Below are 24,519 nucleotides of genomic sequence, written 5' to 3'. Positions count from 1 at the left end.
TTTTTAAGTGGCCATGTGTGATGAAGCCAAGTGGTGCCTGTAGCCTGCTGGAAAAGAAATAATGCACATAGACAGATATTTATTTAGAACTATATTTTATAATCTTAAAAATAGAAATTCAGAATTGCATGGCTCAAATATGTACAGATCATCTTGTGAATAATTAAATATGATTATGCAATATTACATTCAACACACTGTCTGACACACCACATGATAACTTTGTCTTCTGCATTGGAACAGGCAACATGTGACAGACACAAACTCTTAAATTCATTCAACTCTATTATTTTGGGGTGAACTGGTCTAAAGAAAGGGGCTGATTTAATTACAATACAATGTGCAGTGCAGCACTAGTTCTATCATTATTTATTGCTTTATTAATTATTGAGAGATAAGATGGGATTTTTGTTTCTAATTTCGCTATACTACCACTGATTAATTGATGAAGCCTTTATGATGGGAATTATTCACATCTACACAAAACCTTGAATCAAAGACGTAATATTGTAAAGTCGTGGGTGAGAGAAAGCGTCACACATATCAAATACATAGGCTCATACAAAATATAAAGTGCTGGAGTCCTTGCTACCGAATGCAGCAAAGTTGGATAATACAACCCGAAACATTTGGCAGTATGGCACATCTGCATGGCAACAAGTCAGTTTCAGAAAGCACCTCACCTAACTGTGTTTTCTTTTCTCACATCCTTGTTTTATAAAAAGGTGTACAAAATGAAGGCTCAGTTTAGCAGTTAACGCCACAGCAGTATTGCACAAAGCGGGCATGTCACATTTAACTTGAAACGGAAGTCTTGACAAACTGAACATGACTGAATCTGTTGTAACCTGATGCCCGTCAAACAAGTTCGAGGTAGTTTGCAAGATAGGAAAGAACAGTCAATTTGGTATGTTATACAGAATTTCACTTTAAAAAGGAAAAACGGATGCAGCACTTACAGGTATTTCAACGGAACTGAAGTGAAAGATCTCCAGAAGCTTTTGACAAAAATTTGCCACCTCGCATGTATTGATTGGTTTGACAGAGTTACAGGATGTAAAGAGTTAAGACTACATTTGTTCATTCTATTTTCTCTCTCTTTTTTTTTTTTTGTTTGTTTTTTTATGTTTGGTTGGTAGCCAAATATCCGGGCAAAGACAATCTGATTAGCAACCTAATATAAGAGACATTTTGATCAGAGATCAGATGATAGCGGATGGGTTACAAGACTCAGCCAGTGCTGTTTCACTTTTTCTCTCCACATGGACTTCAATGGAAGCACGCTCAAACGTGATTATAGCGAGAGTTACTATTGACCAAACAGAATGCTTCAGATGGCAAAATCTTGGTTCCTTGCCTACAGATTTTATGTTTATAGAAATTACACTACACCCAGTTGTAAAACAAAATTAATAATACAATCACAGTATAACTTAAATAATGTTAAAATTATTGCATCATTACTGGTTGTGAGTATATTCTACTGAAGGCAAACATAAAGTGCAGTGACGTGTCAAAGGATGCAGGAATGCTAAAAGAGGAACATTTGAGCTTTCTTACATACAATTACTACTTCATCTTTCAAAAATACACATTTGAAGCTCAGGGATGAAAATAAGGTAATCTTTTTTTTCATTAAAAATCTCCAATGCACAGGAGTAGGGCGATTCTATTTATCTATTCATTGTAATTACTGAACAGGACAAACTGTTGATCAGAGCAACCATTAGACAAACCCAGACCAGTGGGCTCGATGAATGGCCCACCGCCTTGCTCTCTAGTTGGTATTGCGCCAGGACTCTGCTGTAGCCCATCTCCTCAGACACACACCTGTAGCTTCCTGCCTGTTCAGGGCCCATGCTGTCGATCAGAAGAACGCACTGCTGGTCCTTTGAGCTGCAGGATGTGTTCCCTTTAGGTTGATCCCAGGTATACTGGGCATGACGGGATGACACCGGGCACCGGAGGAAATACCTGGAGCCAGAGGCAACTCTGATGTTGTTCACATCCTTGACTGGACGCCTGGATGCAGTTAAAAACATGGACTCTGTGAAAAGAACACAAGAAGGTCTGTTCAGCTTTATGATGGATGTTTATTTTATTGTATTTATTTAGCCATATCCAGGTTGGAAGTCATGGCAAGCCTTTTGGGAGCTGGTGCCAAAAGCTTCGGGGAGCAGGTGTGTGCTTCTGCACGGTGTGTGCAAGGCATGTCATGTATGTTATGGAATTTTCTATCCTTAAGCTACACATGGTCACGTGTGGGCCTTGAGGTCCACGGCAGTATTAATTGTTTGTCTTTGACTAGGTGCCACCATATCTTAACACTGTGGTGGCCAGGGTCGAAGAGACCTGTTGCTGCCTTCATAGACATAATAGATAGCTTGCCGTTGACGTTCCAGTCTGCGTAAACAGACATCTGTGTCTCCAGACTAGAATATGTTGACAATAACACCTCCAAGGGTAAAGACATTCTCTTTGACTAATTCTGGGCGTATAGTATTTGGGGTGTGATCTTTGGGTTTAAAGCCATCAAAAGTTCGTCAGAATGTGAGACCGACTCAAGCACTTCAGATGTACTTTGACAGTGTCTCTAATTCTCCTTGGCCAAGACCTCACCATTGACCTTTGACTTCAGCAATTTCTCCACAACAATGTATGGATCTAGTGGCAAAAAAGTGCTGTCTCTGCACGAGTTAGACCCTCGTCATAAAGCAGCTGTCCGTGCTATTAAACATGCTTTAGGATTTTTTTTTCCACTATCAGCCCTGCAAATAAAATAACTGAATTAGCGCAGCTTTGTTTTGGGAGCTTAGCTGTTCATTCAGAGATAAGGTTGGCGTGTTGCGTGAGGATGATTAATTTGCCCGTGCCGCAAGTTCAAATATAGTATTTGGTATAACCATAGAAGATGCATACACCGCTTCACTGCCTGAGCTATTCAGTAAAACATGTAAAGCTTTATCTACTTTGGATTAGTGTTTGCCTATTATGATCCAGCTGGATATATAATCCCAGACCTCTTCTCCTGTCCAGTGCTGCCTGAGTCTTATCAATAGATATCAATAGTCCTCCCAAGTTATATATACACACCATCCACTTAAGCATTTCTTCAGTCAGTGCACAGGGTCAGCCACAGTGCAGCACTTACACAAGATGCTTTTGGAAGCTTAGTGCCTTGCTCAAGGGCACTTGCAAGCAGTTGGTAGTTCATGTATGCAATTTACCCACCACTGATTGCAGCATCTTTACATCCAAACCATTTTTCAAGCATCCGGCATCATTCATTTCACTAGCACAGTAGACTCTTTAGTGTCCTGTTTAGTAATAGCACCCATAAATTAAGTAATGTGCTACCACAAGCCCAGGAGGCATGTGCCAGTAGTGTGTCAAGTAAAGTAGACAAGTGAGCATTCATCCATACTGGAAGTAAACTGTGTGGAGATAGATGCTTGCTTATGCTAGATGTACATGATATTTAATCCGAAGTACAAATGATGGTAAGAAAAGATGAGTGAACACAACTTAGCACTGTTTTGGGTTCATATTATGTGTAGAATTAATTATAGAATTCATCTAACCAGGGACGTAAGAAAAGATGACACAAAAAGATGTGTCAAAAAGATGGCAGGAAATACTGGTCTATACTAATCTCTCTTCTTGAAAGCCACTTACTAACTACGTGTTTAATCCCGTAACAGAACAGTATTGAGCAAGAAAGAGGGCTGGTATTTCAAATTGTGCAGACTACGTTTCTAAATGTGTTCTAAAATGTCGTATAAACAGATTTCCATGCTAATTATGAGCATTATTTGAGGTTAAAGTATCTTTAGAGGTATAGTTTGATGTCTGTTTAGCTGTTTATCTCTTCCGCTTCATACTGAGTGTCACTGGTGGCCCCCCATGTTTGAAAAAACACAGCAAGCATGCCTCTTTGGATGTCTCTGTGGTAGATAAAACATGACAGGCTACCCTTCTAGTCGACAAAATACAATAAATTGGAGAAGTGTCATCAAGAGCTAACCCTAACGCTGACTGAGCTGTTTCACCCTCCAAAAAAAGTGTTTACTGTTGGTGAGTTGAAGTATGTTTTTACACCGCATTCACATGAAATTCGCACGTAGTGTATGCATGATCTGCTGAGAACCGACAGCTGAAAAGTGTGACATACTATATATGGTGTGCTTGAAAAACAGTGCTGCTTGTTTGCTCTGTGTGAATACACTGATAATGTACTGGTCTGAAACAAAACTGATTTTTAATGCAGTAAATATCTTCATACCTGTTTCAGTGTTTGGTACAGACTTGCAGATGGAATGGTCCCCTTTGTCCACATCCTGCACTTTGCCACTGTGAAAGGAAAGGTTATCCAAATTAGCCTTAGGCACACAATACACGGGAAGCAGCAGAACAGACCCTTTTCACACTTTGACATGAAAAAGAAGGGTAAACACCGGTGTTACAAATGATACTGTAATACATTTAGTCATTTAGCAGACGCTTTTCTCCAAAGCAACTTACAATAAGGGAACAATCAACAACAATGCGACTAGGACATGTTAGTGCAGCAAAAAGTACTGCAACAGTTGTAGCGGGGGATAGATTTAACATGTCCAGTTGTTGGTAGTGCTAGGAGAGGGGGAACTCTCTGAAGAGCTGGGAGTTTTTTGAAGGTAGAAAGGGACAAAGCTACTCTGGTAGGAACTGGTGGGATTGTCCTGTATGAACAGGTGGCAGAACCAGACGTCATTTATTAGAGGAACGTAACGGTAATGACGTGACATATGCCTCCATCTGAAATTTAGACCAGACATCGGCATTAACCCAATAAGAATATACAGATAAAAAGAAATCATTAACACTCCAATCCATAAAAAAAGGTATCATGGCAGTGATTGTTACATGATTCCTTATTTTATGAAACAAAAGTCAAGGAACTGAAATGAAACTAAAAATCATTCAATAACTGCAGCCAGTACTGTTCTCAGTAATAAACTGTAAGGTAGATTTCCAATCTCATATTTACTTCTACTTTGGAGCTTTCACAAAATTCCACTTAGATATATAACAGTTACATAACAAAACGATAAACTACTGATGCATCATTACATATCCAGTCAGACTACATAGATCCACACACACAGGTTATTACAAGGACAGGATGTATGACTGATATCATCATCATTTCCTCCTTCACGAAAGGGAGGTGAGCAACTGTGAATCAGGATTTTTTATCAATCATCAACCACATCTGGCAGTTAGGTGTAGTATGAAGAATGTGTTACTTTAGGAGTGGAAATGGGGGTGTCGAAATACAGCGTGGAAATGTGGTTCCGGTGGCTGAGTAAGTCAGACTTCGGTGCCTACCCTCAAGTAAAGGTTGGAAGAACCTTTTCACCTTTCCTTAGTTTACTTTCACTCAATGAAATCGTAATTATGTGTTATTAGATCACACACTCAAGACTGCACCAAATACATTAAAAAGGGGTCTCTCCCAAGGCATCTTTTAGTTTCTGATTCTGGGAATGTAATGAATACAGTATAATTCCCCAGATCTTCTTTTGAATACTAATGTCATATATTTTTTCAGTTTCATTCACTAAACCTCCCCGGAAACAGTCTGAAGCCCCCTGGTGAGGCCCACCTCCCTCTGTTCTAAGAAAAGCAATGTAAAACTTTCTTCCTGTTGTAAAGTGAAAGCAGTCTTTCAGGTTTAGCAGCTCATTTCAAACCCATGAGCAGACTCTCATTTTTGCTTAACATACAACTCCAAAGAATGTAATGTTTGAAATTAATGACTGTACTGTATAGATCATGTATACCAGTAATATCATTACAGTCTCACTTTAAATATAGTTAAACTCCGGGTGACTAAACCTTGTGTCTATCTGATGACGAGAAACTTTTTATCTACTTCCCCAAGAGACTACAGGGTTTTTTTTAAGCTATATTTCCTGACAGAAGATGACTGTGTTGAGTTGTTGTGATGAGAAATATAAAAATCCCATCATTTATTTCACACATGTATTACAATAGGAAACTTTTCTGAAACATTACCAGAGAGTGAGTTTTATACAACTCAAAAAAAAAAAAAAAAAAAAAAGGTGCTGTTTAGCATGCAAACCTCATGACAGTCACGGGCTTCTCTAAAACAAAAACCTAATGACTGGTTAGCGTGTAGAGTGTTCAAATATTTTAGTAAACACTAACAGCATTGTTGTCATCCAAGTTGCTCAATGTGAATTAAGCAATATGATGATAAGAAGGGGGAGAGGGTGATGAGGTGAAGCCATTATCCTATGAGTATCGGCACAGCTGTGTTTTCTAGGCTTGAGGGCAAAAAAGTTGTCTGATCTAAGTTGGATCTTTACCAGAAATAACATCACAGAGACAATGAGCCTTACTCGAGCGCCGTTTAACCTCCAAACCTCATGACAGCCAATGCGCTCTGTGCTTCACTAAACCAGCAACATGCAACTTTTGACAGCTGTTGAATTAAGGGCATTGCAGTGTTGTTATTAAAAGACAGACTACTGAAACCAGGAACTGTGTGCAAAATAAAAGTTAGTAAGTGCAAATGTGCTGTCAGACAATGACTAGCTGTCAGGGTTTGTTGAGTGTTGAGATATTTTAGTAACATTGTGTGTGACTGTGTGATGCATTTTTAGTCTCATCACTGTCACCTCAGTTGCTTCATCCTGGAAGTGAAGCCTCTTTAGCAGGTGCATTGTAATAGCAGAGAACGTGTGTGTATGAATTAGAGGTAGCCTGTGGAGTTTTTGACCACTAGTAGCACTATGGAGAAATGTTTTAATGAGCGGGTCCCCGATTTGTTTGCATCGTATACACATGAACACACGGTGAGACACAACACATATTTCTGCCACACTGTTCCAATGATCAAAAGGTTTGTAGCAAAAACAAAGATGAGGAAGGAAACTACAAGCAAGCCAAAATGGTATAAATAAAGAACAATAAAAAAAAAAAAAGGAAAAAAAAGTCTTGTTTGTTAGACCTCAAGCAAACACGCGATGTGTTTCGGTAAGAGACAGTGAATGTAAAGGAGCTTTACTGCGACAAAACGTTAACACAGGGGCCGATACATGTAATCTTTACATGTGAAATGAGGTTATTATTGTTATGATGCTATTTCGTTATCTCTAGGTAAAGGCTGGTGGTCTTACTGTGGACTGCAATGGGTGTGGTTCCAGCCACAATAGGGGTCTCTGGCTAAGACGCATTCCTCACAGCTGACTCCATAATGGCCACAGTTTGCCACATCCATTTGGACCAGTTCACTTCTGGAGCTGACATACAGCTTCTTCTGCAATGACACACAGAACAGAACAGAGTTTATTATTGTCCTGCAACTTTACTCACTAATATATAATTCAGACTTCATCCAAAGAAATTTAGACCGTTCTTTACTACTTTACTGATTATAACCATTCATATTGCCACATGAATTAATCTCTTCCATACTCCCACCTATGTCTTGGGAGGAAGCAGCTGTGTAGGCAGTGGTACCATTACTCACAGAGGGAGGATGAAGGATGATGCCGAGAACGTGGGTTCGGTGACTGAAAGGTTTGTATTCAGCGATGACAAAGTTCTGATTTTCATTCTTTATGGCTTTATGAATTCCCCCATTATCTGTTTAAGCAAACAGGAAAGATGGAGGAGGATGATTTAACACTCACACCTGTCTTAACACATCCTCATCTCACATTTCATAACCTTTTCATGACTCTTTCAAGGGAAAAAAAAAAAAAAAAAAGCATGAAAAGAGGTCCTGATTGTTACATGTGGGTCATCCATACTTGGTCAAGATCTTTTTACACTTTGCCAGTTTCCGCGATATTGTACACCAGTCATAATCAGTGCCATGACTTTTATCAGGATCTTATACAGTAGGACTAATAATGTGTTTTGTTTTTTTCTGTAGTTGGGCTTTGTCATGACTTGGTGTGCCGCAAAACCAAAACATGCTTTTATACAAGCTGTGTGCACATCTGGATACAAGTAGGAACTAGTACAGGCAGAGCTACTATAAAAGAAATTCTCTAAAAAAGGAACCTGTGCATGTAATTACCTTGAAAAGTACTCAAATACAGTACAGTACAGTATCAACTTCCCTGATTTATGTTACTGTGTTACTTACTCAGAGACAGAAACAGAACTGGTTGGTGCTCATGCTGGGAACTGTCAACATTGATGTGAGTGTAGTTGTGGTGATTGAAGAGAAGTGGGCCAGAGTTGTTTACAGGCAGGATCCATTTCTCCATCTCTGAAGTCTTTTTGATCAGCATCAAGGTTTGAAAATTAATCTTTGTGCTGTCTGAAACACACTGAAGAGAAAGGCAAATGTTTTGGTTTTAGTTCGTATACAAAAAGAGTTCAGTTACTGACTTCACACATGCACTGTACAGTAATATCAGTGTCAGACATACTTGAAATTCTTGGTATTTAATATTACTTTAAGCACATGTTGGAAAAATAGGAGCCATAATAATGGCCAGGAATCATTTTGTGCTGAGATATGTTGTTATATATTTCACCTCAGATCATTTGTAATGACACATACCTCTCTAGACCTGTTCTCCGATTCCCCTTTAAAAGGGGAAGTTTTGAAGATGTAGTCGATATCTTGTATCTTGTAGACACACACAGCACTCATACCCCTGCAGACAGAGAGAGGTCAGTGGGTATAAACAGAAACATCTGCATTAACAAGAAATTTAGGTCAGAGTTTAAGAAGAGGAACTGATCTTAGACCTAAAATATAAAGGGGAAGTATGTACGACTAGCTCACTAGAGCATCTGCCACATGTATGATGCCTTGCTGCAGCAGCCGGTTTGAATCAGACCTGCGGCCCTCTGCTGCATGTCATTCCCCATCTCTCTCCCCAAATTTCTGTTACTCTTCAGCTGTCTCTATCTAAAAACAGCCAAAAGAATATCTTTATAAATAAATGAATAAATATAAAGGGGAAGTAAACCAAACTAAATGCCAATAAAGAAGAACTTCACCTTCACCACTCAAATGTGGATTATATTTTTGAAACCAAGCACAACATTTGATAAGGCAAAATGCCTCTTTTAACTATACTTCAGTACCTTTACTCTACTGAATGTTGGAGATCATCTTGTGATCCAAACTTAGAAAATAATAGCGTATTTACTCAAGTAAAACCTTACAATATCTTTTCCACCCTTGCTTAAATGTATGAATTGTAATAAGTCCCACCATTCATTTCTGAAGAGTGCATAAATCCTTGTATCCTGCCACTGCTCTGCATGCACAGTAGCCACGTCTACCAGCTCAGAGAAGTGCTGTTTTCTCTCAGGGTCTCCACAAAAGAGCCTGGCATTCATCTGGGATGTCCAGAAGAACTGCAGTGTGTTCTTGGGACCACCAATATCTGCCTGAAAGCAACCAACAGCCAAAAGATCAATCACTTCTTCATATTGCGGAGCTAATGCTTGACATATGCAATGGATACTTTGTGCACATATCTGACACAATCTAGCTAAAATGTCTGTTTCTTAATTATGCAAGCCTTACCGTGCAAACCTGGGTCACAAAAGGGAGCCACATTTCACTGTACATGCTTCTGTCTTTGCTTTTCTCCCTATAGAAGCCATAAACTTTGTCCTGATTGTTTTCCTGTTTGCTGAGCACCAAACCAACATAGTGCTGCTCTAAAGACAGAAACGACAGAAAAGAAAAGTAATTATTTGAATGAATGTTGAAGGTAAAATCAGACAACCAGACAAACTTACAGAAATCCAATCTATCTCCATCTAAATACCTTTATCGTGGTTTGCTGGAGCTAATCTGTTTGTCCCGAACTTGTAGATGCCATTAGATCCTTCAGATCCAGAGTGTGTAATGTAGAGATGTGCACTTTCTGCTGACTCTGCAAAGACAGAACATATAATTGCAGTGTTTAAGGTAAGCATCAGTCGTCCTTTCATATTCCAAACATTAGTTTTTCCTGTCAGTGTTTGTATGAAAAACTGCTTACTGGTCAGAAGTGAGAGATGATGCCAGTGGGAAAAACTGGTGGCTAGTAAAGTAAAGAAAGTAGGTACAAGCAGAAAGCACCAGTGCAATCCATTCATAAGAAATGGTAGCAAAGAAGGAGGCAAACATGCTGAGTAAAGTGGGTTAGTAGTGCTGAAAAAGATGTTCAACAAACACCTTCGCTGGAAGAAAAGGGAAGACAAAGAAGTCCATGAGGATGAAAAAAAAGTCTGACACCAATAGGAAAGTTGGTGAATCGGAAGATAAAACCAGTATATATGTGTACAGAAACTCACCCACAAGGACAGATGGTTGACCTTCTCTCATGGTAAATTCCCTTATGGTTCTTCTTATGTCCTTTATTTTGCCAGAGGGAATGCACTTACCCTTTGACAAACTCTACAAGAAGACACAGTACACTTTAAAAATCACTGCTCCAGCACAAATGTAATTTAATGATTCAGTAAACTCAGCCAATAAACACTTCTACATGTGGTGTCTTAACATGCACTACCTTAGATCTGAAAAAAACTTAAATAAGCATTAATTTATATTTCTTGCAGCATCAGTAGGTTGTTTCAAATAAACACAAGTAGAAGTCACAATGAGCCACGAACAGAGCAGGCTCACAACCAGTGACTATTCCCAAGCAAAATTTATAGCAAAACAGAAACTTCCATCCATTTTCTTTGCATATCCAGCACATCAGTATCCTACCATACTGCAGCACACGTTTTCCTGGCCATTAGTCCCACACACAAATGTCTGGTTCGTCTCATTCCTCTTGTGCATCACTGCGATGTTATAGTTGCACTCCTTAAATGACAAGAGCAGAAATGTTTGTCATATTTCAAATCAGAACAACAACCAAATAATATTTATGATAACTTCTTTCACTGCTCACTTCTGGTGACTTTCCATTGCATTCTTCCCACAACACCGGATGTTTCACAGAAGCCTGTGAAGAGAAAAGAAAATGAATCACTTTCTCCTCATCACTATTAATTCATATATGGTCAAACACAGTGAGAAATGTTCACTACCTTCTGAGGACTTTGAAAGTTGAATGAAATCAGGTCTTTTTGTCCAGCAGTTGTGGCCATGCCTGGCTCCCCTTCCAGGACAATCCGTACGGGTACATGGTTGTCAGGTAAAGATAACCTGACTATTGTAGTCTCTACAAACAAAAAACAAAAAAAACATTTAGAATGATGGGTGTTATTTTATTCAACTATGTAACAACTTAATATATGTTTAGTTTAACTAGTAACATGGCTTTGTGGTATGGGTCGGTTTACCACTTTGCCAGCTGAAATATCTCCACAACTATTGGATGGATTCACATACATGGTGCTCTGAGATGGTCCCCTCTTATTTCCTCCAGTGTCACCATGAGGTTGATATTTTAGATTTTTTGTAAAATGTCTCAAAAACTGTTGCATGGATTTCCATAATATTTGGTATACATATCCAAGGTCCCCAGAAGATAAATCCTATGATCCAATGGTAATTGTCTGACTTTTTTTCCTATAGTGCCGTCCATAAGTCAAAGTTTTCACTTGCACAGTAAAATATCTCAACATCTGCTAGATGGATAGAGACATTCCTGATCCAGCAGGTTTACATTTGCTGTTTTAAGTGAAATGTCTCAACTACTCACACCCGCCCCCAGAGTGACTCGGTCTGTGTCCAGTTATATCTGTAACTTCCTGAACCAGTGATCTGACATTTGCACCCACGACTAACCAGCTCGTGGAAGTGAGAATGAAGGCAGAGTTTGACGTCTCTCTCAGATTGTTTTTGTTTTTTTGTTACACAATTACTCCCTTTCATGTGAAAAAAAAAAAAGTCTGAGGAATGTGTTGGGAGCACTGTGAATGCCTTCATCGCATGTTTTAAATGGTATTGTCTCCGATGGCCGTTTTTTTACTGACATGGATGGATCTGATTGAACAAACCTTAGTCTTGTTTTGTCTACGTTTGTATCATGTTCTCTGCACAACATAATGCTGCGACTAACAATGACATTTATATTGACTCTAATATGTTGCTTCTCTCTAGAAAGTCTGGCTTCCTCCCACAGTCCAAGACATGCGGCTAGGTCTGAATAGTTGTTTGTTTCTGTGTCAGCTCTGTGATGAACAAGAGACTTGTTCTGCCTACTACGACCTTGATAAAATGGAGAGGTTATGGAAAATATATTTATGGATGGATGGATAATTGATTTTATTGATCATTTAGTCCATTAGTTCATTAGAGAGTTGGACAATTGTAAAATTAAATCAATCAATCAGGATTTCCTAGAGTTAAAATGTATTGTTTTGTCCAACTATCTAGTCAGAGACCAAAATATATTCAATTTACAAATATAGTAAACGGAAGTAAGGATCATGCAAGATCATGCTTTTCTCAGTTCATGATGGTCATGCAATGGTTTGTCATGTTTTGCACAGAAAGGAGAAATGTCAGATGGTTTCTATTCCTCAGTTTAGAAAAAAGTGCCTCAGTGTAAAAAGTGTGCTATAACCTGCTAATTCTATTCATAGCTTGGAGGCCTTTTGTCTGGCTTCAGACATTTCCGCTTTGTTTGCTTGATTTCTCACAAACGTGAGCTCTTGAAAAGACAATTTGGAGGACAAACATCTTGTCCAAACAAAATGATAGTGACTGTGTTATAAAAATTAGGATTATACTGGGGTGCAGATGTTTTAACTCATATAGAGAGTGTGTGTGTCCTGTCTTTACCATGTCACGTCACACCTCCCTTAGTTGGCCTCTGATTTACTGAGGCTGGCAGGAAGAGACAATTATAAATTAGTAGTACAAGGACAGGAGAGACAGACTAGGGGAGTACCATGTGGATATAAAATATAGTGCTAATTTCTGAGCAGTAAAACAACTAAAGGAATGTTATGATGTTATCTGTATCAGTGGGGAGGTGTCCGAGACAGCCCATTTTTGAACAATGTACAAGAACCTATTGATAGTGCTCCTCAGGGAGCCTTTTCTCTGTAACCCTCTTGTGTTGCACTGTTAAACGCTCCTTCTTGTACAAGAATAATAAATTCAACTTTGATACTTTGAATCCAGTCCTCCTTATTAAAAAGGGTTCTTCTTTAGAAATTCTCCTAAAAGACTGCAGAGTAGGGCTGTCACCAGTATTGATATGTGTTTGAAAGAACATGCTCATTTAATTATGCATTCAGTAGTATCTAAAAGTACCAAAGTTCATTTAAAAAAAAATAAACAGATCTACAGTCAGAACCACGCCATTTGTGACTGACGATGATTAACTAGTCGACAATCTGTGGTCTACTTATCGCCAAGCAGCATTCTCCTCGGCTCGAGTTATATTGAGGCTGCAAGTTATGCATAATTAGGAGTGTGGCCACCTTGATAAGTGAGTACTGTCAGCTCCACCCATGCTCCACGCCTTTGTCCGATTTTTGATTAATGGGAAGTCAGCTGTAGGACTTCTGCTTCACAATGATGCTAGAGAACCCTATTACGTATACATACCTCATACTTCCTCATTAGTCAAAAGTAATTTATAAAAAAAATTTCCACATCCATTTTCCAGTTACATAATGAACAAATTAATACGTACAGCAAAAGCAGAACCTCACAAAGTGCTTTGCAACATGAACAGGACCTTTGCCATTAACAAAGTATGGGAGAACTTTTAGCAGCAACAGTGAGCTCAAACTGATACAGATGAAGACCTGTGTTTGCAGTGCTCTGATAGTAACCGCAGCATTGTGGGCTCAAGTCCCGGATGAATAAAGGCAGATATGGTACTTCCTGTGAGCTTATACAGCATGGACATGCATTTTGCATGTAACGTGTTGACAGGACTACTAAAGTTATAAGTTATTTAAGAGGAGTTGTTTAAGAAGAAATGGTATGTTTTAGTGTTGCAAAAGTACCACTTAAGCATGAACCTGAAAACTAGCATGGTCAAGAAAGTATATGTTATATTCTGGGAACAGCAGGCACATCTACGTACCAGTTCTAGTGCACAGGAGTCCAAGATGTCTTATGCTGAAAGTTTTATTGAAACATGGCCAAAGAGAATTTAAGATTTATCAGTATGCTTGTCATGATGTGACGCTTGTCGTGACACCTCAATTCTGAAGAAGTGTCTCTGTGTGGGCTATACATCCTCAAAATAGTGCCACAACTACTCTATTTCTAGAAATGGTCATTATTCTACAAACAAGGAAATATGTTCCTGTACCTATCTGTTGTGTCAAGGGAGTAAGATAGCCGTATGGCTCATTAACTTATTACTTATCATTACAGCGCCTGCTTTCCTAAACACATACAGCTACTCTGTATCCCAAGAAGAGAGGTCCTCATGACAAACTAAGATTTAACACTGTCCCTTTAATGACCTCAAGACTTACCCCTGACCCTGTGTAATGCTAATTTATATAATTTCGCTCACAGTAATCAAAGGTAAGCCAAAAGGGTTTGATCTGTCCCTTGAACTCTCTTAAATGAAACATGTCATTATAACAAAAAATAACATCTGGGTTGAGGTCCAGATAGATGCATATGGATCCAGATACTACATTTCCATCCATCCATTATCTGTAACCACTTATCCTCATCAGGATCACGGTGGGGCTGGAGCCTATACCCGCTGACTTTGGGCAAGAGGCGGGGTACAGCCAGTTTATCACAGGGCACATAGAGACAAACAACCACCTATGGCCAATTTACAGTCACCGGTTAACCTATTAAGCATATCTTTGGACTGTGGAAGGAAGCTGCAGACACAGGGAGAACATCAAACTCCACACAGAAAGGCCCCAGCCGAGCTAGGAGTATTTAGATATAGGCCATTCCACACATACCAAACCATACAACGTATATCTTATAATTTATCATTGTATCTTTCATTTCATTTATGAATTCATATTTATTGAATTGTATCTTCTGTTAACATAAAAAGGTTTTAACTAATAGTATCAATATCACATGAGTGGTAGAGATGCTCTGAATACAAGCATGGCTGTGAGTCAGTTGTAGATACAAGGTCGCTGCCTCTTGTCTAAACAAATGACTTGCTCGGAACCAACTTTTGTATAATATTCAAATAATATGGAAGCATGCCATGAAATCAATGATTAAATGCTGCCGGAACTCTGAGCTTATGAAACCGGATTGACTGAAGTCAGACTAACTAAAATAAGCCTGGCTCTATGGGACAGGTCTCTGCTGGTAATAAAAGGCTGCAGTGTTAGTATCTTTGATGTAGCAGCCTAAGAGCTCTATGAATGATCACATGAACCCTGAGATCTAAAGAGCAGCCAGTGAAGAGAAATCATAATGAAAGTCACATGAAACGTTTTGGAGTCAAAAGAGAACATCAGCACAGCTGACAACCACAGTAAAATGTGACATGGGTTAGACTGACCTCGTTGTCAGCAAAAATAAAAGAACCGTGAGAAACTGTTTGTTGTTTTTTCACTCTAGTGTCAACGTGACAGCGTGACTCTATAGAGACATGGAGCACTTTGCCTGATTAAACTTTGCCGCAGTGCAGCTGCTCTGTTGTCTGTGTCGCGTCTTTTGTGTGTTTAAAATGAACACTCAACACTTTTAAAATCATTGTCCTTGTCTTCCTCTTTTTTGGCACACGCATACAGACGACGTTGAAAAGTTGTAGTGCTTCAAAGTTGTAAAAGAAATTAAAATAAAACAATAAAAAAAAAGATATTTCATACCTTTGTCTGTGAAAATCATCCTGGGTAAATGTGTCGAGTTCGCCTTTGTGAAATTATTAAGGCATGAAAGTAATAAATAAAGCGTTAGGAGAATCATCCTTAGTCCTCGGTGCTCTGAACGCACTGCCCGCATGTAGGAGAGGCGTGTCTCTTTTTAAGTTATGGGCGGCTGTGGCTCGGAGATAGTGCACTAATCAGAAGTCAGAAGAAAAATGTCCTTGGGTAAGATACTGAACCCCAAATTTATTGTATTTGAGACATTTAACTTGATATAGCGATACAAAAATACTGTACAGTATGTTTAATTCATGTCCGGTGTTACCATCTAATGGTTGAACAGGAAAACCAAATGAAACAATGCAATGTAACACTGTAAAGTGAGCTATCTGACTTTTATTTATTATTATTTTATCCACTGAACAGGTCATCTTAACCATCATTGCAACAGCCCCCCCCTGAGAAATTTGTCAGGAGCTGGGTGTGTAGTATCAATCAGCACTGCCTTTCCTTTTAATAATAGTAAAAAAAATAATATTTCATCACTTTGGAGCTCAAATGTCTCGCTGAAACTATTGTCTAAAATACAGTAATTTCCCATGTTACTTCATCATCTAGTTATACGTTTCAGTAGTATGAGGTCTATGACGTTAGTTTCAATTATCGTGTGTCTTCTGTCGGTTGTTCAGAGAAAGTTGGTTTCAGTAAGCTCTAATATTAGAGTGATAGCTTTTGAGCAAAATTACTTGACTCACATGAAAATCTCATTAGTACCATGTCTAGTGGCGGAAGATAAATACAGAAATAAAGTCAATAAAAACAGTCCACATTGAACTTGGAGGTGTTGTGGCTCTAAAAATTAAAACAATTGATTTTAAACCAATTAAAATCAGCCATGCAAGCAATTTTAGAGCACACCGTTGACCCATTATCAGACTTACTTACAAAAATAAAAAATGACCTTTGAAGCAAAAACAGGTGGCAGTATGAAATGTTAAAACATCACTTGGTTAACTTTAATACAGAACACACGTCATTTGGTTAGTTGAATAAACCTCGGTGGCCAGGCATCAAGGGAATTGTAGTCCAAGTTAAGGACAGCCAAGAAAGCACATAGAATATACAAAATGCACAACATCCACAACATGATAAAATACTCAGCAATAGAGATAAATGTCATACACATCAGGTTTCAGCCACTAACAAACACAGAGAGTCTATTATATTTTATTCACACCACCAAGCCTTGGCATGACTTCATGTCCTCACCCCAGAGAGTAACAGGCACACAAAAAACGGAAGAGGGTGGGTAGTTTTACCAACAAAGATTTTTATCACTCACGCTCCATATAACATAATGTGATCAGAGTTGGCAGCCCCTCACACAGACAGACTGCTTATACCAGCCAGGGTTTCAGTTACATAAACATTATTTATTAGTAGTATTTATGCTTATTTTGTGCTTTTTTCTTCTTCTTTTTTTTGCATCAAAGACCACTTTGAATAAAGACAGGACTTCATATTTCTATGAGAACAGACACTGATCTGCTTTCAGAGAAACTGAGCATTCAAGTTTCAAGTTTCGGGTCTATTTGTCATGTTCAAGTTAACACAGGGTCAACAACACAATGAAACGTGTTGAAAGGAAAGAACTGGTCAGCTCAGTACAAAGAGCTTGATTGTGTAACAGCATTACACATAAAGAATAAAAATAAGCTAAAGAAGTAAAATACACTACAATGAAATTTTAGGTAAAAAAGAATTAAAATATAAAAAAATATTAAATATACTAAAAAAAGATTATGAAACGTGTTCTATACACTGTACAAGTGACAAAGTTGTCAAGTATATACAAGTATTGAGAAGTGTCACTGTAAATAGATATGAACATACTATATACATAGTAAATATAAATATATGACAGTAAAAACAAGTCTTGAGTCTGTTGCATGCAGCCAATCTGCGAGCTAAGTGGCTGTGGTCCTTTAAAATGCTGTGTGCCTTCTGCAGGTACCATTGGTGAAAAATGTCCTGTATGGCCAGGAGTCTGTTGCTAGTGATGTGCTATGCCGGCTCCACTACTACTATCTGTAGTGATTTGCGGCTGTGGGGCAGAACAGTTCCTGTATAAGACTGTGATGCAGCCCGTCAGCAAACTCTTGATGTTGATGATGCTGGTGTTCATGCCCAACATCCTTTGTCTCATCCTCAGAAGAGAAGAGCTGCTGGGGAGCATATACATGGATTTATATATACAGGGTTGGCATTTGCAAATTTTAGTGTACATGTGAGACCATCACATTCACTCTAGAAAAGAGTAAGTCTTTTCGGGAGTTGAACGTGAACTCTTGTGGGAGTTTATAAAAAAACAACTAATCCCATGTAGAGTAAAACTCTTGCCTTGAGTTAATTTTAATGTAAACTCTTGCATAGTGTTATCAGTAATGCTTAAAAATATGTTTCATTTAATCCTTATGGAGTTAATATTTTTAAATAAAAACACTTTGGTTTATGGTTTCAGGCTAGGTCCATGTTGATTTACTATTGATTTTACTAAAAAATGTATTTAGGGCAGCACAGGGGTGCAGTTCGAACCCTTTCTGTGTGAAGTTTGCATGTTCTCCCTGTCTCTTCTCTGCGTGAGTTCTCTGCAGCCTTCTTCCCACAGTCCAAAGACATGCACTTAATAACTTAATTGGTGACTCTAAATTGCCCACAGGTGTAAATGGTGAATGGTTGTTTGCCTCCATGTACCCTCTGGTGAACTAGCAACTTGTCCAGAGAGTAGCCTGCTTATCACCCAGCCATCTGTGACCCTGATAAGAAAAAGTTACAGAAAATGGATGGACGTCTTATTTTTTTTAACGTTTTAACAGTGGAAACATTCTATTATGTAACAAACTGCTATAAGCGCAACTAAACAGATGGGAAATTATGTGGTCATTTGACAAGTTAAATCTTTTGACATACAGCATCACTTGCTTAGGCTGCTTGAAGCTGAGGTGGATGATGTAAAAACGTCATATCTGAGGATCAAAAATAACAACATCAGGATACAGGGCACATTTAATCAAAAATCAACCACCACTAAACTACCATATATGCTTGGGTGCCAACCAATGGTACATTTTTATTCCAACAGATCATCTCAGCTTGTGATATCACTGGCAAGTTTCTCCCAAGTTCTGGCAAGAGAGCTACCGCTATCTACGTGCCTCACAACATGACGAAGTGCATTTGAAGACTGCTGGGTGCAGCACACAACAAAGCAGTAACTATGAATCAGCACCATAATGCTGAATCACCAAGTGAATGAACGCCAAAAAATGTTCCACCATCAAAGAGTATCCCTGAACATAAGCTGTAGTCTAAATGAGCTCCAAAATTTTAACTCTTTCACACTTTTTTGGCTAATTCCAGGTTATTCAACTCCAGAAATTTGCTGGCAAACCATTTGGGGGTCCTCCTCCATCATGTCCAACATGTTGCAGTGCAATGTTTCTCCTTTACCTTGGATCCAAATCAGCACATCAAATATGCATTATTCACAATACCCACAACAAGACAGAATAATCAGCAATAAAGATAAATGTTGTACACATCAGGTTTCAGCCTTCATCAAACATAGAGTCTGGTATATGTTATTCATAGCACAACACTTAAAATCATTGTTGCAATGTTAAGGAGTAGATCCAAAAAAAGCATAACTTCCTGTCCTCACCCCCTCTATGAAGAGTAACAGGCTTCTTATGTCCTGGGAACTAATGGATGAAAATTAACGTAAACGGCCACAGGATAGTTAATGTCTTTGGGTCTTAAGAACCTTTGTATTCATTTCTTCATTTCTTAAGAGAGTAGGTGGTTTTACCAACATTGGTTTTATCATATGAGTTTACGACACACGTAATGTGATGACTATGTGTCATTATGACTATTCTGAGACAGCAAACCAAATTCTGTCTGTCTGTCTGTCTGGAAGTCTGGATTAAACCTTCAGGAGTATCCTACCTATAAGTTTACCTTGAACAATTTTTTGTGTTATTTGAAGATCCACACACTGACGCTAAGTCCAACACATTTGCATGGTATACTTGACCCACCTGCACAAAAGCAAAAATAAAGTGACCCCTGATGTCCTTATCCTTTAATCTGGGATGACATAAAGCGTCCACTAATAGCATCTGAGGGAAGCCAATAACAAAGCCCATTGTTCATGCTTTCCCAGATCGAGGGCATACCGCACTTTGCATTGCAATTGCAATTCAAATCAGATGTTGCTCTCCACTCCTGAGGACAATATCTGGCTCTTTAGCTGCTAAATACTACGTTCACCAACCTTTGTCAGTCAATAAGGGTACAAATCATTTGTTTCACTAATGCATGAACCATGATGATTTAATGCATTAATTAATGAACGGTGTATTATAGATAAAGACTGTTGCAAATATGAGTGCCACTTCCTATTTCTTTATTCATCATATGATTCATGATTCATATCATATTACTGGCATGTCCACCATGTTGCAATGCAATGTTTAGATAATAATCAAGATCACACAAACCAAACTCTGGCTCTAGATAGGGCACTGCATGTTTACGCAACCCCAGTAGTTTCTTGTTTCTTGCACTCGGTAGTTGAAGTGCATGTGTGTATGTTTTGGCTAGATATTGTCTACCAGATCCCTATCTATATCTACCAGATGGATGAAATTTTCCTATGAAATTAAAAATGTTATAAATATATACTGTATATAGTTTTTACGTTATTATAAATATTACAAAAACTAAACTCCACTGTGGTAGTGAGTGGGAGCCAAAAGTCAGTGAGGCAAAAGTGCAAATGTCTGGCGGAAAGTATTAGTGAGTTAGTGGTGCTGGGTGGGTTTATTCACTGTGGTTTAGCAAGCAGTTTAGCAAGGTCACAGCTGAGGTGAAAAAGTTTTCACACATTTTATTTACCACCTTCTGCAGAGCTTTCGGTTCTCATTCAGAACATGCAGCAGCCCACTGTCTGCTCAACACCTCCATACCAGAATCAGTCCAGGACCCCCGTCTACCAGAGAGTCATGGAGCTTTTGAAAGCAGTGTGCTTTTGCTTGGTTACGTTCTTAACATGCATTGTGGTTGGTTTTCCGAACTGGGGACTAAGGGAGGGGCTCAAATTCGTGGAAAAGATTTGAGTTTATCCTAAGATTGGGTAATGTTTACACGTGGAAAAAAAAGCTGATGGAGGAAATAACACTAAGAGCTAAAAAAAATGTAGACACAGTTTTCCTTTAGTGACTTTAGTGACGCATGATGTAGAGCGACTTCCCCCAGGCCACATGTAGTACATGTGGCCTGGGGGAATACTTGTTTTTGATTGGTTTTAAAGTATGCGGTAAAAGCACCCTACAAAACCAGTCAACCAGTTATCAGCTAATTAACTTCAAACAGAACTAACTTGAACTGAACACAAACAACCTAATGACAACAACAAACATGACTAAGAGTCTGCTGCCTTGCAGCTAACTCTCTGAGCCTATACTTAGGGACAGCAATGCTTTGAGAAAAAATGCTAACATTGTCACAATGACAGTGTTAATAACATGCTGATGTTTGGCAGGTGTGATGTTTACCTCACTGTCACATTTTAATATGGATTTTTGGATACCATTCAGATCCTTAACAGCTTCTAAAAAACAATAAAAACATATTTGACAATGTAAACATCCACACATTGTGACAGTAAAACCTAACAAAAGGAGGCATTATCTTTAGGCTCTGCCATAGGCATCAACGGCTTGTTAAAAAGCAGGACGTAGTAACTCTAGAACTAATAGGAAAGCAAAGGAAGAGGTATTGGGAGGGAGTATTGCACGGTTATGTGAGTAATAGATGTAATCAGATGTGAGTAATTAGAGTATCGTATAGTATTGTAATGGAATCAACAGCCCTGAAAAAGCATTCTGACCTTGCATACCCCGTTTATCAAGCATAAACAGGCACATATTCTTCCTGTTGTTGACTCTGTCTGGGTTCCTGTAAGGGTTTCGGTCCAGTGGGGAAAAAAAACAATCAACTCAGGACTTGCTGGACTGTGCTGGAGTATCAAGTGTACACTTTAAGTCTGAAAGGTCAGGCATTCCTATTTATCTCTAAAACATATTATATATTACATTAAAAATTAGATAACAACCTAAAAATATATTTGCAAAGAGGAAAAAACAAACAAACAGATATTTTCCTTAATGCAATGTGCCATACACCAGGCTTCAAGGGTTGAGTTTGTTTTTTTAAATTCACCTTCTGCCCTCTAGTGGTTATATATCGCTTGAGGGACTGCATGGTATTTTAGGTGTCTTAGCGCCACCCTGCAGGCCCATAATCATATTTAACTTCAATTAAAACACCCCACCAAAATATGAGTGTACTCCCCAGGCAATAATGACTAACTTCATTGAGAATTGTGGGTTTCCCACAATTTTCAGTTACAGGTTGTGAAAACATTTGTGTTAGTCTTCATAAAGTCGTCCTCATCCTCATCCACTCTTTCACATGCATATATCACAAGATCACAACATCGGCATACAGACTAGATTTTGCTAGGTACAATTTTATTTCATTTTATTTTATGGATAATTTAATTCACTGGTGATGTGTTTTCCATACATGTGGTCGAGATAGGACAACACAAGCACTTTGGTAAAGATTAGCATAAGACTGTGGTTTTGGTTAAAGTTAATAAGTACAAATATTTTGCATCATGCTTTACATCATTCTCAACTTTTTCACTTTAAATCAAAGAACAATAAAATCTCTCCCTGGCCTTAAACAAGAGCTGTGTTAAAACATAACCATAACAAAGTTAAATCATTTTTTATTTGCTACAAGGGGATATTTCATTGTGTCTGAGTGTCTATTGTAGGGAAAACAAATTATCTATGTTGTCAGCCATATTGTCATTTTCAAACTTCATTAAACACAATTCCTCATTATGTTGATAAAATAATAATAATAATAATTGAATGTAAATTTCTATGTGAAAAAGTATCTGGTATTAAGGAACATGATTCAGTTTCTGAACTTCTTAAACATTATGTCTGAAGTTGATGCCTGGGCTCCTAAACATATTCACTGTGGTCTCTGGTTGTACCTCCTTCATTATCATATGGCATAGGTTGAAGGAAAATTACAGACTGTAGCGAGAATGCAAATGTAGAAACCAATTGTTCAAAGCAGCGATCTCTGAACCCCATATTCCTACAGCACCTCCAAAATGAACAGATCCCACCGATGATCTATGATCATCTGTGAGAGCACTGCTCTGCACACAGGACAAATCCTGCACTGTTACTTTAACTAAACTTGAATCTAAAGTGAATGTACAGTTTTGCTGAGACCACTGTATGTGAACTCAAGTGCGGACTATTAGATGATCAGTTTATGTGCAGTGATGCAACATTTCTTATTATACTTCAGTGCTGTAAAACATACATGGTGGAAGTGGTCTGACGTCATCTTCCAACATCATAAAGATCACGTGGTTGTTGTTTTGAATGCTTATGCAGAATGAAGCAGTGCGGCATGAATGAGCATGAGAAGCAGTGAGTTGTTGACGAGCTCTTCTTCACTTTAGGACAACCCTTTTTGCAGCCTCCTGTGAGAAATCATTAGTTGTGATTGAACAAAAAGCTGTTTCAGTGCCAATGGGATGTTCTGCTTAATCACATTTTGTAAATTAGAAACTGGGGGTGAGAAGACAGCCAGCATATGTTCTTACATGTATACAAGGTCTTTGTATGGCGAGGAGTGACTCACCCTCTCTTTGTGTTCATACAGCCTTGTGGTGGATGTGTAGGTGGTAGATCCAAGACAACAATGTGTATGTGACCCACAATCTAGAAGAACACACCTTCACTACATAATGACTATTTTATTGAAAAGATAATCAATGACTTGATCAAGCCAAGATTTAGCCGCAGCCTTCATTTGTGTGTTTTCCACTTTGCACTGAAGGGATGATTATGTAGCGATTGTAAGTTAGTGAGCTGGAAAGAGAGGCAATGTTTGTTTTACTCTTTAAAAACCAAGAAATGTTAATATTTGCTTTGGAGCCTCCGTCCTAAGTTCTCAGGTCAAACCCAATTTCAAGCCTAATAAGCTTACGGTAACATTTATTTTTACACTGCATTGCCCAAATTGCATATTATGACTTCCAGCTATTCTCTATTTTTGAACCAAGATGAGCAGTTGTTTTTTCACTGAATAAGTGAATGGTGCACAGAGACACACAGTGCAATCATTTTTGAATCAACTGTTAGTAGAACAGATTTATATGTGCATTTTATTATCAGTTAACTCTATATGATACATTTAAGTAATTTAAACCTATAGGTCTGTTGTAATGCAGAATAAAGAGAATGTGTGTTTTGATGGACACAGAAATGTGCGCTTGAAATGTTTCCTTTTAATGTTCAACATTATCTATAAAGCTACACGTATTTTATTCCTAACTACTGACAATATGGCTCCACTCCTGACTCCCACTAGGGGTCGCCAAAGCTTTAGATGATACCACAAAGCCTTTTTTGATTTTAAGGAGTGTTAACGTCAATAACGTCAATATATATATATATATATATATAGTAGGTCTATCTCAGATTTCTATTCATTTATGTGAAGAAAAGTAAAAAAAGTAAATGCAACACACAATGCAGACAGAACTGTATAAATATCATAAAAATGTATCTCTAATGTCAAATTCAGAGGAAATATTCTACT

At 38.3% G+C, this 24,519-nt stretch overlaps 1 protein-coding gene across 1 annotated transcript; it reads right to left on the bottom strand.

Annotated features, from left to right (window-relative positions):
• Positions 1-78: 78 nt before the first annotated feature.
• On the bottom strand, positions 79-15,909 carry LOC104920742 (semaphorin-7A). The gene is made up of 14 exons (XM_010733100.3): positions 15,760-15,909; positions 11,071-11,204; positions 10,932-10,985; positions 10,745-10,843; positions 10,324-10,426; positions 9,813-9,920; positions 9,566-9,702; positions 9,248-9,426; positions 8,585-8,681; positions 8,162-8,348; positions 7,538-7,653; positions 7,185-7,324; positions 4,283-4,350; positions 79-2,047 (listed from the first exon to the last, which is right to left on the bottom strand). The coding sequence occupies exons 1-14, from the start codon at positions 15,890-15,892 to the stop codon at positions 1,674-1,676; spliced, it is 1,929 nt and encodes a 642-aa protein (XP_010731402.2). The 5' UTR covers positions 15,893-15,909; the 3' UTR covers positions 79-1,673.
• Positions 15,910-24,519: the final 8,610 nt, after the last annotated feature.

This window comes from Larimichthys crocea, chromosome VIII (genome assembly GCF_000972845.2).
Source record: "Larimichthys crocea isolate SSNF chromosome VIII, L_crocea_2.0, whole genome shotgun sequence".
Classification (NCBI taxonomy): Eukaryota; Metazoa; Chordata; class Actinopteri; family Sciaenidae; genus Larimichthys; species Larimichthys crocea.
Note: the sequence above shows the minus strand (reverse complement) of the source record. Positions and strands in the feature narration are given on the sequence as shown.

Coding starts and splice junctions, on each gene's coding strand:
- LOC104920742 (XM_010733100.3), bottom strand. CDS start 15,892: ATGCGGGCAGTGCGTTCAGAGCACCGAGGACTAAGGATGATTCTCCTA. Junction 9,703..9,812: donor TCCAGCAAACCACGATAAAG/GTATTTAGATGG, acceptor TTCTGTCTTTAG/AGCAGCACTATGTTGGTTTG. Junction 7,654..8,161: donor AGTTCTGTTTCTGTCTCTGA/GTAAGTAACACA, acceptor TTGCTTAAACAG/ATAATGGGGGAATTCATAAA.